The sequence below is a fragment of the Rhineura floridana genome, chromosome 3 (genome assembly GCF_030035675.1).
Source record: "Rhineura floridana isolate rRhiFlo1 chromosome 3, rRhiFlo1.hap2, whole genome shotgun sequence".
NCBI lineage: Eukaryota > Metazoa > Chordata > Lepidosauria > Squamata > Rhineuridae > Rhineura > Rhineura floridana.
The window spans coordinates 200,627,718-200,643,922 of NC_084482.1; the positions used below are offsets into that span (position 1 = coordinate 200,627,718).

The 16,205-nt window shown below is 46.1% G+C and overlaps 1 protein-coding gene across 2 annotated transcripts in view; it reads right to left on the minus strand.

Moving 5' to 3' along the window:
* The window catches only part of NOTCH4 (notch receptor 4), a 62,946-nt gene continuing 46,741 nt past the window's right edge, over positions 1-16,205 (minus strand). The window contains exons 21-26 of one of the 2 annotated variants that reach the window (XM_061619551.1): positions 14,459-14,549; positions 13,324-13,447; positions 11,472-11,713; positions 9,411-9,558; positions 7,930-8,027; positions 1-1,655 (exon numbers count right to left, since the gene is read on the minus strand). In XM_061619551.1, coding sequence (XP_061475535.1) covers positions 1,275-1,655; positions 7,930-8,027; positions 9,411-9,558; positions 11,472-11,713; positions 13,324-13,447; positions 14,459-14,549 — 1,084 coding nt within the window. In that variant the 3' untranslated portion in view covers positions 1-1,274. The remainder of the gene's footprint in view (positions 1,656-7,929; positions 8,028-9,410; positions 9,559-11,471; positions 11,714-13,323; positions 13,448-14,458; positions 14,550-16,205) is intronic. The other variant, XM_061619552.1, reaches the window with a different exon arrangement.

A 16,205-nucleotide genomic window follows, 5' to 3' on the forward strand; every position in this document is an offset into this window, starting at 1 on the left:
TTTAAGATGTTTAAGAGTGTTTTTAATGTTTTCGTTTGCCGCCCTGGGCTCCCACATAATAGTAATAAATACATGGAGGATAAAATGGCTACTGACCCTGATGTCTATGTTCTGCCTCCACGGTCAGAGGCAGTATGTGCTTCTGAATGCCAGGTGCTGAGAATTGCAAAGAGGGAGAGTGCTCTTGCACTTAGGTCTTACTTGCCAGCTTCCCTGAAGAGGCATCTGGTTGGCTACTGTGAGAACTAGATGGGGCCATTGATTGGCCTGATGCAGCAGTGATGTTCCCTCATTTTCCTAAAGGCTGAGGGAGAGAGACCCAGTACAGCCAGGCTCTGCTGCTCCTCTTACGCTGATAATCTTCCTTAGGCTTTGGGAGGAGGAGCACGGAAGATTAGCCGCAAGAGCAATTCAGGTTCTAACTGCTAGAAGAGTCTTCAAGGTTTTAAAGCAGGCAGAGCTGGGTCTTTTGACGTGGCTGGTACTATTGGTGATCTACCTGTTTGTGAGACCTGGCCTTTAGAACCCCCTTGTCTATTCGACCCTGCACCAATGGAAAAGCAAAGAAAAAGGGACAAATTATAACAGTGTATACTGAGGAACTGCAGGTTGGAAAAGTGGGGCAGAAGCCTGGTTTGACCCCACTAGTTTGAGATCCTTCATCCTTATCTTATAGCAAGATATGATCAAGGATTTATCTGTATGCTCCAGGCTGTGTGACACATTTATTTATTATTTATTATTTGATTTATATCCCACCCTTCCTCCCAGCAGGAGCCCAGGGCGGCAAACAAAAGCACTAAAAATGCTTTAAAACATCACAAAAACAGACTTTAAAATACATTAAAACAAAACATCTTTTAAAAAGTTTTTTTAAAAAAAAAAAGCTTTCAAGACATCTTAAAACATGTTGCAGTTCCTAGGATTCTCTGGGGAAGCCATGTGCTTTAAAGGTATGGTACAGATGTGGCTCTGGCTGCGTACACATTTAAAGCACCCTCCTACTGTGTTACATCATCATGTATGACATCAGATGTATCCTCAGGCACTCCTCCAATGTCACACCAGATCATCGTCATTCCTCCACGCAGGACGTCTAGATCTCTCCTCAGGCACCGCTCTGCTCTGGCTTGCCTCTGTTCACGGTACCTTCCTGCGACATCAGCATTCCTGCCCTGCATGACCTCACTGGCGAACACCATACCATGGCTCAATCTGCTGTCACTGACCTGCAGTATTAGCATATGTCCAATCCACACCCAGAGGGGGAGGAGTCACTCATCAGGTGGCCCCACAGCATTTTCTGATTGGCTAGTCAGCAGCATGGGAGAGGGAAGTTCCTTCAACAGGCCCTCATTCTCTTGGACAGGAGTGAGCCGTTGGTTGCCAGGTTGCCATGGTAACTTGTGCGGGTTGCCAGCAGACTGATGGGGCGGTGGGCATGGCCTTTGTGGTGAGACCTTCTGGCTGGTGACATGTGAGGGGTGGGGGCAGTCCAAAAGAGACAGGATATCGTGGTGGAGACGCTCTAGGGCCACGTCCTTTGGGAGGCGGCCCATGTGATCCCGGATGCTCTGCTTGGCCCCGTGCTGGAGAAGAAGACAAGCCACTTTATAGCTCCCCTCTTGGGCAGCCAGGAACAATGGGGTCTGTGCCTGTTGGGATAGAGCGAAAGAGGAAAAGATTCAGGCCACGTTCACAGCATCCATTTAAAACACCCTTATACCACACTAAACACGCTCCCCCCACCCTCTCCCACTTTAAACACTCTTCTCCCCCCAGCCATATATTTTGGCTTGTCCACCGGTGGGCCATGACTACATATCCCGTGGATTGTAAGTAAGACTTCTAGGTCCCATGCTTGGCACCATCTGGCCCCAGGGTAGGATTTGGGTCCCCACTAAGCAGTGCCAGATTTACACACAAGCTAAGTAAGCTACAGTTTAGGGGTCAGATTATGAGGGACCTCTAAATAAATTTTTTAACTGACCAAATGTCAAGTTTTACATAATTGGTGTAAAAAATCAAGGAAGATGTAAAAAAATCAAGGAAGTAGGGAAAAACAGACACCATCATTCTGATCTGTCAGAAATACACTTTATGGCTTTACTTTGTTGCTTCTATTTAGTTGTCCATTCGGTTCCCAAACCCTTTGTCTCTCATGGACCATTTTGAAATCGATGAGGGTCTTGGCGGACCACTTAATTATTTTTCTGCCTGTTCCAGCAATTGTCATGTGCTGTGCTAGAGGCTGTATTATTTTTGTTTGTATTTTTGTAGGCTTATAGTCACACCACTGACCACCTGAATGAAGCACGTGGAACACTGGTGGATCACAGTTTGGGAACCCTTTTGTTAGAATAAGAACATAAGAACAACATAAGAAGAGCCTGCTGGATCAAGCCAGTGGCCCATCTAGTCCAGCATCCTGTCCTCACAGTGGCTAACCAGGTGCCTGGGGGAAGCCCGCAAGCAGGACCCGAGTGCAAGAACACTCTCCCCTCCTGAGGCTTCCGGCAACTGGTTTTCAGAAGCATGCTGCCTCTGACTAGGGTGGCAGAGCACAGCCATCATGGCTAGTAGCCATTGATAGCCCTGTCCTCCATGAATTTGTCTAATCTTCTTTTAAAGCCATCCAAGCTGGTGGCCATTACTGCATCTTGTGGGAGCAAATTCCATAGTTTGACTGTGCGCTGAGTAAAGAAGTACTTCCTTTTGTCTGTCCTGAATCTTCCAACATTCAGCTTCTTTGAATGTCCACGAGTTCTAGTATTATGAGAGAGGGAGAAGAACTTTTCTCTATCCACTTTCTCAATGCCATGCATAATTTTATACACTTCTATCATGTCTCCTCTGACCCGCCTTTTCTCTAAACTAAAAAGCCCCAAATGCTGCAACCTTTCCTCGTAAGGGAGTCGCTCCATCCCCTTGATCATTCTGGTTGCCCTCTTCTGAACCTTTTCCAACTCTATAATATCCTTTTTGAGATGAGGCGACCAGAACTATACACAGTATTCCAAATGCGGCCGCAACATAGATTTATACAACAGCATTATGATATCGGCTGTTTTATTTTCAATACCTTTCCTAATTATCGCTAGCATGGAATTTGCCTTTTTCACAGCTGCCGCACACTGGGTCGACATTTTCATCGTGCTGTCCACTACAACCCCGAGGTCTCTCTCCTGGTCGGTCACCGCCAGTTCAGACCCCATGAGCGTATATGTGAAATTAAGATTTTTTGCTCCAATATGCATAATTTTACACTTGTTTATATTGAATTGCATTTGCCATTTTTCCGCCCATTCACTCAGTTTGGAGAGGTCTTTTTGGAGCTCTTCGCAATCCCTTTTTGTTTTAACAACCCTGAACAATTTAGTGTCGTCAGCAAACTTGGCCACTTCACTGCTCACTCCTAATTCTAGGTCATTAATGAACAAGTTGAAAAGTACAGGTCCCAATACCGATCCTTGAGGGACTCCACTTTCTACAGCCCTGCATTGGGAGAACTGTCCGTTTATTCCTACTCTCTGCTTTCTGCTTCTTAACCAATTCCTTATCCACAAGAGGACCTCTCCTCTTATTCCATGACTGCTAAGCTTCCTCAGAAGTCTTTGATGAGGTACCTTGTCGAAAGCTTTTTGAAAGTCTAAGTACACTATGTCCACTGGATCACCTCTATCTATATGCTTGTTGACACTCTCCAAGAATTCTAATAGGTTACTGAGACAGGACTTTCCCTTGCAGAAGCCATGCTGGCTCTGCTTCAGCAAGGCTTGTTCTTCTATGTGCTTAGTTAATCTAGCTTTAATAATACTTTCTACCAGTTTTCCAGGGACAGAGGTTAAGCTAACTGGCCTGTAATTTCCGGGATCCCCTCTGGATCCCTTTTTGAAGATTGGCGTTACATTTGCCACTTTCCAGTCCTCAGGCACGGAGGAGGACCTAAGGGACAAGTTACATATTTTAGTTAGCAGATCAGCAATTTCACATTTGAGTTCTTTGAGAACTCTCAGGTGGATGCCATCCGGGCCCGGTGATTTGTCAGTTTTTATATTGTCCATTAAGCCTAGAACTTCCTCTCTCGTTACCACTATTTGTCTCAGTTCCTCAGAATTCCTTCCTGCAAATGTTAGTTCAGGTTCAGGGATCTGCCCTATATCTTCCACTGTGAAGACAGATGCAAAGAATTCATTTAGCTTCTCTGCAATCTCCTTATCGTTCTTTAGTACACCTTTGACTCCCTTATCATCCAAGGGTCCAATTGCCTCCCTAGATTGTCTCCTGCTTTGAATATATTTATAGAATTTTTTGTTGTTGGTTTTTATGTTCTTAGTAATGTGCTCCTCAAACGAGTCGGACAAGACTTCCATTTTCTGAAGGAAGACCTTTTGCCTCTAAGAGCTTCCTTGACTTTGCTCGTTAACCATGCTGGCATCTTCTTGGCTCTGGCGGTACCTTTTCTGATCTGCGGTATGCGCTCCAGTTGAGCTTCTAATATAGTGTTTTTAAACAACTTCCAAGCATTTTCGAGTGATGTGACCCTCTGGACTTTGTTTTTCAGCTTTCTTTTTACCAATCCCCTCATTTTTGTGAACTTTCCTCTTTTGAAGTCAAATGTGACTGTGTTGGATTTTCTTGGCAATTGGCCATTTACATGTATGTTTAATTTAATAGCACTATGGTCACTGCTCCCAATCGGTTCGACAACACTTACATCTCGCACCAGGTCCCGGTCCCCACTGAGGATTAAGTTCAGGGTTGCCGTCCCTCTGGTCGGTTCCATGACCGACTGGTCTAGGGAATAGTCATTTAGAATATCTAGAAATTTTGCTTCTTTGTCATGACTGGAACACATATGCGGCCAGTCTACGTCCGGGTAGTTGAAGTCACCCATTACTACCACATTTCCTAGTTTGGATGCTTCCTCAATTTCATATCTCATCTCAAGGTCTCCCTGAGCATTTTGATCAGGGGGACGATAGATCGTTCCCAGTATTAAATCCCTCCTGTGGCATGGTATCACCACCCACAACGATTCTGTGGAGGAGTCCGCCTCTTTCGGGGTTTCAAGCTTGCTGGATTCAATGCCTTCTTTCACGTATAGAGCGACTCCGCCACCAATACGTCCTTCCCTGTCCTTCCAATATAGTTCATATCCAGGGATAACCGTATCCCACTGGTTTTCTCCATTCCACCAGGTCTCCGTTATGCTCACTATGTCAATGCTCTTCTCTAACACCAAGCACTCCAGTTCTCCCATCTTGCTTTGGAGGCTCCTAGCATTACCGTACAGGCACTTGTAAGCAGTGTCTCTCTTCAAGTGTCTTTGGCACTTGTGGTTTGGCCTGTGGTAATTTTGCTCTTCTGAATTTATATCCTGTGCCCCTGCTCTCACAATGCCTACTTCTAGGCCTACCCCTTTTAAAATTTCATCATTTCTTTGGTTTTTATCCCAGGGGGGAGGTTTATTCCGAACCGGACCTTTCTCAGCTCCTGTCGGGTTTTCCCCCTCAGTCAGTTTAAAAGCTGCTCTGCCACCTTTTTAATCTTAAGTGCCAGCAGTCTGGTTCCATTCTGGTTCAAGTGGAGCCCGTCCCTTTTGTACAGGCCCGGCTTGTCCCAAAATGTTCCCCAGTGCCTAACAAATCCAAACCCTTCCACCCGACACCATCGTCTCATCCACGCATTGAGACTGCAAAGCTGGGCCTGTCTGGCTGGTCCTGTCCATGGAACCGGTAGCATTTCAGAGAAAGCCACCTTGGAGGTCCTGGCTTTCAGCATCCTACCTAGCAACCTAAATTTTGCTTCCAGGACCTCACGGCTGCATTTCCCCATGTCGTTGGTGCCAACGTGCACCATGACCACTGACTCCTCTCCAGCACTTTCTACCAAACTATCTAAACAACGGGCGATATCCGCAACCTTCGCACCAGGCAGGCAAAACACCTTGCGGTCTACACGCCCATCACACACCCCACTGTCTATGTTCCTAATGATCGAATCACCCACTACAAGGATCCCTCCACCCCCTGGAGATATATCCTCATTACGAGATGATAGCTGTTCATCCCCCATTCCTTGGGGATGGGTCCCTTCTAAGGGATCGTTTCCCTCTTCCTCAGCTGGATGCTCTCCTTCCCCGAGACCATTGTTTTCCATGATAGCAGAAGAGCTATCATCCTTGGAGCAGGACACAGCTATAACATCCCTGAAGGCCTCCTCCACACACCTCTCTGCCTCCCTCAGCTCTCTCCGCCACCTTGGCCTCAAGGAAATGAAGTCGTTCCCGGAGAGCCAGGAGCTCATTGCACCGAGAGCATACCCACGACTTCTGTCCAACAGGCAGATAGTCGTACATGCTGCAGGCAGTGCAAAACACTGGAAAGCCCCCAGACCCCTTCTGGCTTCTTACCTGCATGGTTTTGTTTAAGGTTTATTACGTCAATGGGTTGGAGACTGTGGTTTAGTTGAGGTCAGGGAACAGACGGGCAGAGTGGGGGGCCCTGGCCTCCTCGCTCTGCTGCTTAACTCGCCTTGACGCTTTGTCAGCTGGGGCCTTGACGCTTCGTCAGCTGGTGCTCCCTCTAGCTCATTTTTTAGTACACTTTGGGGACTCTTAAACATATCTTAGGACTCAGCATGTCTTAATCTGGCCTGGCCACTCATTATAGTGGTCCCAAACGAAGACTTTTAAAAAATGGGTTGAAGGAGGTGCCTGTAGGGTCTGAGACCAAAGCTATCATTAAGCGTGGTGAGGCCAAGTGGGGGAAATGCACAGTTAAATGGTGGAATCCACTAACCATAAGATCTGGGGAAGGGACGTTGCTCAGTGGTGGAGCATCTGCTTTGCATGCAGAAGGTCCCAGCTTCGATCCCCAACATCTCCAGGTAGGGCTGGGAGAGAACCTCGTCTGAAATCCTAGAGAGTCACTGCCAGCCACTGTAGACAATACTGATTTCAAAGGCAGCTTCCTGTGCTCTGTATAAATGCGAAGGGTCACCACTCAGGGGCAGAGCACCTGCTTTGCATGCAGAAGGTTCATTCCTCAACATCTCCAGTAACAGGCTATGTGGGAAAACCATCTCTGCCCTAGACTGGAGAGACGTTGTAGGTCACGCCAGACAATACTGGGCTGGATCAGGAATGGGGAAGCTGTGGCTCCCCAGATGTTGCTGGACTCCAGTTCTCATCAGCCCCAGGCAGCATGGCCGATAGTGAGGGATGATGGGAACTGTAGTTTAGCAACAACTGGAAGGCCAAAGGTTTAGAACAGATAATGACAGCAGCTGCCTCCCACCAGGCCAGACTCTTTCTCCATCTAGCACAGTACTGTCTTCTCCACGGGTAGTCAACATGGTGCTCTCATAAGAACATAAGAAGAGCCTGTTGGATCAGGCCAGTGGCCCATCTAGTCCAGCATCCTGTTCTCACAGTGGCCAACTAGGTGCCTGGGGAAAGCCCGCAAGCAGGACCTGAGTGCAAGAACACTTTCCCCTCCTGAGGCTTCCGGCAACTGGTTTTCAGAAGCATGCTGTCTCTGACTAGGGTGGCAGAGCACAGCCATCATGGCTAGTAGCCATTGATAGCCCTGTCCTCCATGAATTTGTCTAATTTCTTTTAAAGCCATCCAAGCCATCCATATGTTTTGGACTACAACTTCCATAATCCCTGACCATTGGCCATGCTGGCTGGTCAGGGATGATGGGAGTTGTTGTAAGGCAACATCTGGAGGGCCCCAGGTTCCCCCATCCCTAGGTCTGCCCTGGTATAAAGACAGCTTCCTATGTACCTCAGCTTCTTAAATAAACTTCTCCACACACAAGATGTTCATGCCCTTTTGACAGCTTTAGCAGCCAATTCTGGTATCTTCTCCAGCTCTGACATGTCCTTTTAAGAGGTGGATCCAGAAGAAATCTGTTACCTACCCGATTGTCCTGAGTATCCTTATCAGCTCCATTTCTGAGTAGAATGAGGGTGGCACGCACGTTGTTGACAGCTGCAGCCCAGTGGAGGGCGCTCTTTCCTGTGGAGCATGGAAAATTCAGAGATGATTAGACAAGGACTGAATTAGAAGGTGAATCAAGGATTATTAGATTACCGAATTTTGAAGTCCTCAGAGCTAATTAGGGAGGGGCAAATCTATCCATTTTGCTTTCTTTCCATTTTTCTTTTTTCCAAACTTAAGTTCAGTTCATATCTCTACATCAGTTTGCAAAATCTTTTTTTTAAAGTTCTCATGAAAATTTGTCAGCATTTTACAGCAAATTCATCATATACATTTTTGCCAGCAATTTTGCCAACCACACACATTTTTGCCAGCATTTTTTCCCTAATACCATGCATTTTTGAACATTATTTTCACATGTATATGTGTTTTTTATAAACACTTTCTCCAGACACAGGGGTGGGGGAACTTTGGCCCTCCAGATGTTGCTGAACTACAACTCCCATCCTCCTTGGTCATTGGCCATGCTTAATGGGGCTGATGGGAGTTACAGCTTAGCAACATCTGGAGGGCCAAAGGGTTCCCACACCTGCCCTGACATATGTATTTTTGTTGACATTTTTTGGTTACTGCATTGCAAAATTTAGAGAAATGCACATTTTGAAACATAACTGCATTTTGGTTTGCATATTGTTTTGAGAAATATGGATTAGGTTGATGTGCTCTTAAATGTGAACTCAGCTGAATTTCTCCCCCATCCCCAACAACATAAGAAGAGCCCTGCTGGATCAGGCCAAAGGTGCATCTAGTTCAAGCTCTCTCTCCTCACAGTGGACAAGCAGATGCCCATAGGAAGCTCTAGGGTGCACTCGGTTTGTAAATCGTGAGTCTCCCTCTCTGTAGGATTTGCTGGAGGAAAGCCATGGGATCCTTCACTGGATGCCAAGGTGTGTGCTTCACTACTAAGTGGAATGTCAGGGGAATATCAATGCACAGCCTGATCTGCAGAGGAAAAGGGGGTATAATTGCCCTCTTCGACCGCAGACAGATGTGAACGGAGACTTCTCCTTCAGTTCTTGTATGCTACATTAGTAGCCAGAGCTTGGAAGATGAACACAGGGGAACCTTTGGCCCTCCAGACATTGCTGGGCCGCAACTCCCATCAGCCCCAGCTAGCATGGCCTATGGTCAGGGATAGGTAGGAGTGGAGGTCTTTCGACATCTGGAAGGCCACAGGTTCCTCAATGCTGGGATAATAGAGTAAGTTCAGAAGTCATGTTAGAAAATGCAGAAGAAGATCTCTGTTGGTTCGGAACCAAGGTCCAACTAGTCCATGGTGGTAGCACACCTGCAAACACACCTGCAGGAGTGCCGGATTGGCTCTGCCACTGCTTTTGCAATGTGCCGCCCTTGCCGCTGGGTCCCCTTCTACCTCTCAGTTATCAGCCACAATGCACTCACCTCTCTTATCTACAGCCCTGATATCTACATGATTGGCGATCAGCTCCTCCACCATATTTTCAACCCCAAGCCGTGTGGCAAGGATTAGAGGGGTGGAGCCATCGTGGGCCGTGGCATCCAAGTCTGTCTGCCGGTGCCGGAGAAGGATCTGTGGGAGAGAACTTTGCCATAAATAGGTTTCAGACCGAACAGCAAAGAAAGAGGAGATCTTAGAGGTGAGCTTTCACCTATGTAATCTTAGAAAGCATCTCTCCCCATATGAACCCATCCTCCCAATTTATCTTGTGGAATTAAAATTCCTAGGCCTCAATCTTTGGTTAAGACTTTGCAAGTACGAAGGGGGTGATGGGAAGAATGACACTGAAGCATGCTGGAAGAATATATTGCAAATATATGTCACAGAACATTCCAAAAAGAAACTGCTGAATGCTCGTCCTTCTAACTACAAAGTAGATAAGTATATGCATGTAGCGCTAATGAAAGCAGTTTTCTGTGTGCCTTAGAAATTTGCTATAAATTGTGCTGAAAATTGAGCACTTTGGACTAATGCTTGTCTGAATTTCTCTCTAAGCGGCCGCTTGCTTTCTTTTGCTTTATTGTAATAAAGTGCCTCTGGCGAGTTCTGAATTCAAAGACAACATGACGCTTTGTTTTCTGCCACAATCTCACTCAACGAGACAATGTCAAGAACATGAGCAGCCCTGGTGGGTCAGGCCAAAGGCCCGTCATAGTCCAGCATCTTGTTCTCACAGCAGGCAGTCAGATGCCTCTGGGAAGCCTGCAAGCAGGACCTGAGCACAACTGCACTACTCCACCCACTTGAGATTCCCTGCAACCGGCATTCAGAGGCCAACAGTGGAGGCAGAACACAGCTATTATGACCAGCATGATAGCAAAAGATAGCCTTATCTTCCATCTTCGAAGAGTTTTGTTAACATGGGGAAAAGCTATGGATCGGTGGTTTCCAAACCACTTGAAAAATGCAGAGGATCTTAGTGGACCACTTCATGATTCTTCGGCCTGTTGTAGCAATTGTAATGCCGAGTGATTTTTAATTGTGTTTTTATTGCTTCTTTTATTATATGGAAATAAACTGGGTGGAATTAATTGTAATACAGTATGAGAAATAAAGAAGCAATAAAAATACAATTAAAATTGATATGAATATTTAAGGCAGAAATGCCACAGACCGCCTGAGTGAAGCTCGTGGACCACTGGTGGTCCACGGACCAGTTTCTGAACCCCTGCTGTAGATGCTCTCTCACTGAGCGATGGCCCTTCCTTGCAGAACGTGCATAGTTAAACTTTAAAAGAGGATTAGACAAATTCAGGAAGGGTAAGGCTGTCAGACAGCTGGTATAGCACAGCAGGGAGGAGAGCCTGGCTGGGAGTCCAGAGTCTGTCAGTTCAAATATCCGCTCACATCTCCTGGGTGTCAAGCGCCGGCTAAAGATCACCCTGCAGGGAGTGGCTCAGGGGTTACATGCCCTGCCACCTGTGCAGCCGTGGGCAAGCTGCATAGGCCCAAGGAACCCAGTTGCCCCCCAGCTGGCAGTTGTAGCCAAGGAAGGGGCTGGCTTGTGCAGCAGTGGCAAGGTGAGCAGGCCCTAGCCAGCTGGGGAGGACTAGCCTCAGAGGGAGGCAATGGTAAACCCCCTCTGAATACCGCTTACCATGAAATCCCTATTCATAGGGTCGCCATAAGTCGGGATTGACTTGAAGGCAGTCCATTTCCATTTCAAGGCTGTCAGAAGCTACTAGCCATGATGGCTACACTCTGCCTCCATGATCGGAGCCAGTATATACTTCTAAATATCAGTTGCTGGAACCCGCAAGAGGGGAGAGTGCTCTTGTGAGGTCCTGCTTCTGGGCTTCCCATTGGGGCATCTGGTTGCCCACTGTGAGAACAGGATGCTGGACTAGATGGGTGTTTTGGCCTGATCCGGCAAGGTTTCTTCTTAGGTTCTTATGCTGCATGAGCTAACCCCACAAGGAAGCTGTCTTCTTCAGGCAGAATGATAGTATTCTACCCTGACTCTCAGCTTTTATTTTATTTTTAACCTGGTATACACCCAACGCATCAGCTGCTATGGCGCTGTGCAAGGGGGTCCGTCCCCACTGGTCACGGGAGTTGACATCGGCTCCGGATGCCAGGAGTCTGCGGGCGGCGTCAGCACGGGAGTATCGAGCTGCCAAGTGAAGGGGCGTCTCTCCAGAGCTTCCCATTTGCCCGTCTGCCCAGGATCCTTCCAGGTCCAAGCCAGGAGAATGGGCCAAAGGCATCAATGGCGTCAGGCCACAAACTGGAGTGGGAAAAGGGAAAGAAAAGAAAAAAAGCAGAGGAAAGGTGGGACCTCTCCCTTTATGAAGGCCGGACTTGTAACTCAGCCTAACCTACCTCCCAGGGTTGTTGTGAGGATAAAAACGGGAAGGGGAAAACCATGTTTGTACACCACCTTGAGCTCCTTGGGGGAAAGGTGGAATATGAATGTAATAATAATAGATAGATAGATAGATAAAATAAACTAGGGATAAGCGACTATGTCAATTTTGGTTTCTTTCCGTTTCTCAGTTCTACGATATTAAATTCAATTCTCCGCATTTTCACATTGGCTTACGTTTTTTTTTTTAAAAGTCCTCATGACAATTCATCAGCATTTCAGTGTGAATGTGTCTCTCAACATACACATACTTGTATGCACTTTTGTTTAATATACACATGCTTGCAAAACAATTTCCCCCAATATAATGCATTTGTGTGTATTAGTTTCACTATTCTGTGCATTTCTACGCATGTTTTGCCCCAGTATGTGCATTTTTGTACACATTACTTGATTGGAAAACTGCATTGCAAAATTGGGGGAAGTGCAGATTTTGAAGGACGGTCGTGTTTCTGTTTTTGCATTTTCAGAAAGTGTGAATTAGGTAGGTTCACCTTTAAATGTGAACTGAACCAAATTTCTTCCCCAACCAGGGCTATAACAACGTTTGATACTAATCATTTGGGTCTGAATAGAGACCACGGTTTCCTATCCTCCTAGAGTTGTAAATTTACTTAGCAATGTTGGATGATTGCTTTATCATCCATTACTGCTCTTGCAAAAAGGTCGCTGTGCTTATTCTGCATCCATGTGAGCTCTAAGTGAATTGTCACAGATTGTACTTTCTGCATTTTGTTGCCTGAACTCCAACCATGTTTTTCTTTAACTTCTGTATATAAACCTGCCAACTGAGAATTATGATTCAGGCACCTATGCAGCAGACTCTAACTCACAAAAGCTCATGCCAGCCTTGGCCCATCTGGTGCCCTCCAGAGGTTTGGGACTGCAACTCCCATCACTCCCATCCAGCACGTGCTGACAGGGGCTGATGGGAGTTGTAGTCCATATGTAGAGGACACCAGGTTGGCCAAGGCTGACTTATGCCACAATAAATTAGTTAGCTTCCTAAGACGCCACAAAACTGTTTCTCCAAACATGACAGAAATGCAATCTCTGTTTTTATGCATTATATCAAGGGAAGTTGCTTACAAACATGTGTATTAGGCAAAATTGATATAAAAATGTATGTATTAGGGAAATGTGCACTCAAGCGCTGCTGAATTCTCATGAGGCCTTTTTAGAATAAAAATTTGCAAACTGATATGAAAATGTGGAGAGCTGAACTCAAGATGGAAAAAATGAGAAACTTGGAGAAACAGAAACTGACATGTTTATTTATCTCTAGCAGTAACTCTCTTACACACACTTCATTTGTGGAGGGATGAGCCTCTGAAATCGCCCTTCCCAAGACAGCAGGTTTCTTCTATAGGTTGGAACCAGCCCTGTGGGTGGGATCACTCTTTTTTACGGTGCAGGGGCAAAACTTCCTGTCTTGCCAACAGCTCACCTGGAAGGCCACCTTTTCTCTTTACCTGGCTTTTGAGTCTTGACAGCCTTTGGCCTGGCGTCCTGAGTGGAGATCAGCGTGCTGAACTGCACCTGCTTCTTTGGCTTAGGCTGGCCTTGCTCTAGGATGGAGATGGAATCAGGATCACCCTGCAGAAGAAAGGCTGTATAAAAGCTTGCTCTCAATGTTCTGGTTCCCCCCTAGTGGAACAGGCCAACATGTCTCCAAAACATCTCTTCACACTTGCATGGTTTATTCTAACCTTTTTTTCCTACTGCACAAGCAGCCAGCGCACTGCCTGCCCCTGAACTATTCAAGTAATTTGTCCTATAATATACCATTAGCAGGTCTTGTTTTGTGACAATACTTCATACCAGTACCTCTTTTTTTTGTTGCCCATGCAAGCCATTTTGTGCTGCCACCCACAGTATTTTTATGAAGATATGAGTACCGGCGCCTCATTTTTTTACCAAAAAAGTGCTGACTATAAATATAAGGTTATGAAGATTTGAAAGGGACCAGTATTTATCTTCATTTCCTATTTCTTTTTATCTTTTCTCATATGTTTCTTTTTTTAGAAACTATCTTAGCTCCTTACTAAATCCCATATGCTCAGCTGCACAAAAACTTATTTCACAGGGCACAGTTTTGTTGACACTGCACCAAATGTGTCTGGCTGCATGTTAGAATAACCCTTGCACACTGGTACTGAGTCTGACAGGTCTGAGCCCTCCCTTCGCTACTTCCTCTCCACTGCCAGTGATACCCAGGTTGCTTATTCCACACAGGAGGTGGAAGAAAGGGAACTGATATGTCCCTTTTTCTTTCTTTTGTCTTGTGCAGAAGCAAAATTATCTGTTTTTATGATGTTTTAAAGTGTTTTTAGCACTTTGTTTGCTGCCCTGGGCTCCTGCTGGGAGGAAGGGTGGGATACAAATTAAATAATAAATAAATAATAATAATAATAAATAAAATGGGGCCCACATTTGTTTTCTCCTCACTGTCTCCCTTCACTTCAACTACAGCACCACAGTTGCTCTGTGATTAGTATTAAAAAAGATGTGACAACTGCTATTGTGACACCATCTGTGGGGCTCCAGAACTGCACCCTGCAGTCCAGTCCTGGCGGCCTAAGTTTCTCTTCAATAAGCCCCAAATACCTCCATATCTGTGATGTTCAGTGGTCCGTCAAAGTGGGGACTGGAGCACATGTCAGTGTCCTCTACAAATTCAGCACCTGCCTTTCTTGGCCTGCATTGGGGGGAGAGAGTACAAGGTAGAAAAAATAAAAGCTCAATGAGGGCACTGCCAGACTGTTGCTATTTTCAGGGGGGATTTAATAACATACCGGCAAATTCACGCTGCGCTGCTAAGAGTTGGTTGGGATTTCTTGAGCAAAACAAACCAGTTCTCTCCCAAAGACTGGACTTTTTCCCAATAAGGAAAAAGGTGGGAAAATGTGCTGGGAAAGTGTGGGATAACACTTGCTTTGAGCAGCAGCATCTAACCTCCCCGCAAACAAATAAAAATGAATGCTCAGTAAATAGCTGACGTCATCTAATCTCCCTGCACATGAATCAGGATGAATGCTCAACAAACAGGTTGTCCGGAAGCACCAGCAAACTGCAACACAGGATGCTCCCGCTCCTTAATAGGTAGGAACATAGGAAGCTGTTTGATATCAGGTCTAACTATTTGTCTGAATGCGGCCCTCCAGGCATCTCAATCTGGCCCTCAGAACTCTCCCCTCATTGGCTCTGCTTTGCCCCTTCCTTGAGTCTTTTTGCCTGGCTGGAATGTGTCCTCGAACTCTGATAATGCGTCTCGCTAGCCTGGATGGAGGAGAAATGTGATGTGCGGAGAAAGTACCCTACTGCATGATGGTAAAATCTGATAGGCATTAGCAGAGAATTTAACCAACGATGCAGCCGAGTTAAGTTATGTGTGTTGTATGATTTACCTGAAAGGAGCAGGCTTTTTACCCTGCATTCAAATCACTGAAACTTTAGACTTTGTAAAATAAGAAAAGCTGAACTTACAAGATCTGAACAGGGAGATTTATGCTATTGGAGGTTGCTGATTCATAGGGTCACCATAAGTCGGAATCAACTTGAAGGCACATAACAACAAAGTCGATAGGAAAGGCATAACTAGTTCGAGCTAACTAAGTTGGCCAGGCTTCCTCATTCGCTCCATGCTAGAGAACAGGAACAAAGACAAAATGTCTCCTCTCCCTCAGCTGGATGGAGAAGGAGGAGGAAGGAGATTGTGGAGGTGAGGTCAGCTCCCCAAGAGTATGAATTTACAATGGGTAGAGGAACAGAGGAAAGGATGGGAGGCCTACCCAGCTGGAGGATTCTCTCTCTATCTCCCCTCAGGCATGCAAAGAGACCCCAAAGGGAGTTGCTCTTGCCACACTTCCAACAAAATTAACATTAATTTCTCCACCCACTTTTGTCTCTGGCCCCGCCCACCACTGCAATGTGCCCTTCCCAGAAGATTATCCAAAAGATAATGTGACCCTCAGGCTGATTCCTCATCCATCCCATGTCAAATTACTTGTCCATCTAGCCTAGTAGTGTCTACTCTGGCTGCCACTCTCCAGAATCTTAGGCAGAGAGTCTTCCTGCCGCCTGTTAACTAGTTCCTTTTAACTGGAGAAGCTCAAGATTGAACCAAGGATCTTCTGCATGCAGAACCACTGAACTATGCTCCCTCCTTACATCAGGTACATCAGACTTCCGCAGCCTTTCAGGCCAAACCAACAAGTCTCTTCCTGGGGCCGTCCCAAGACTGTCTGCTGCCCAAGTCAAAGGACAAGATGGGACCCTCCCTCCCATTCCATGTACAAAAGCCAACCATCTGGTGGCCAATGTGAGAACAGAATGCTGGTCTAGATGGGCTACT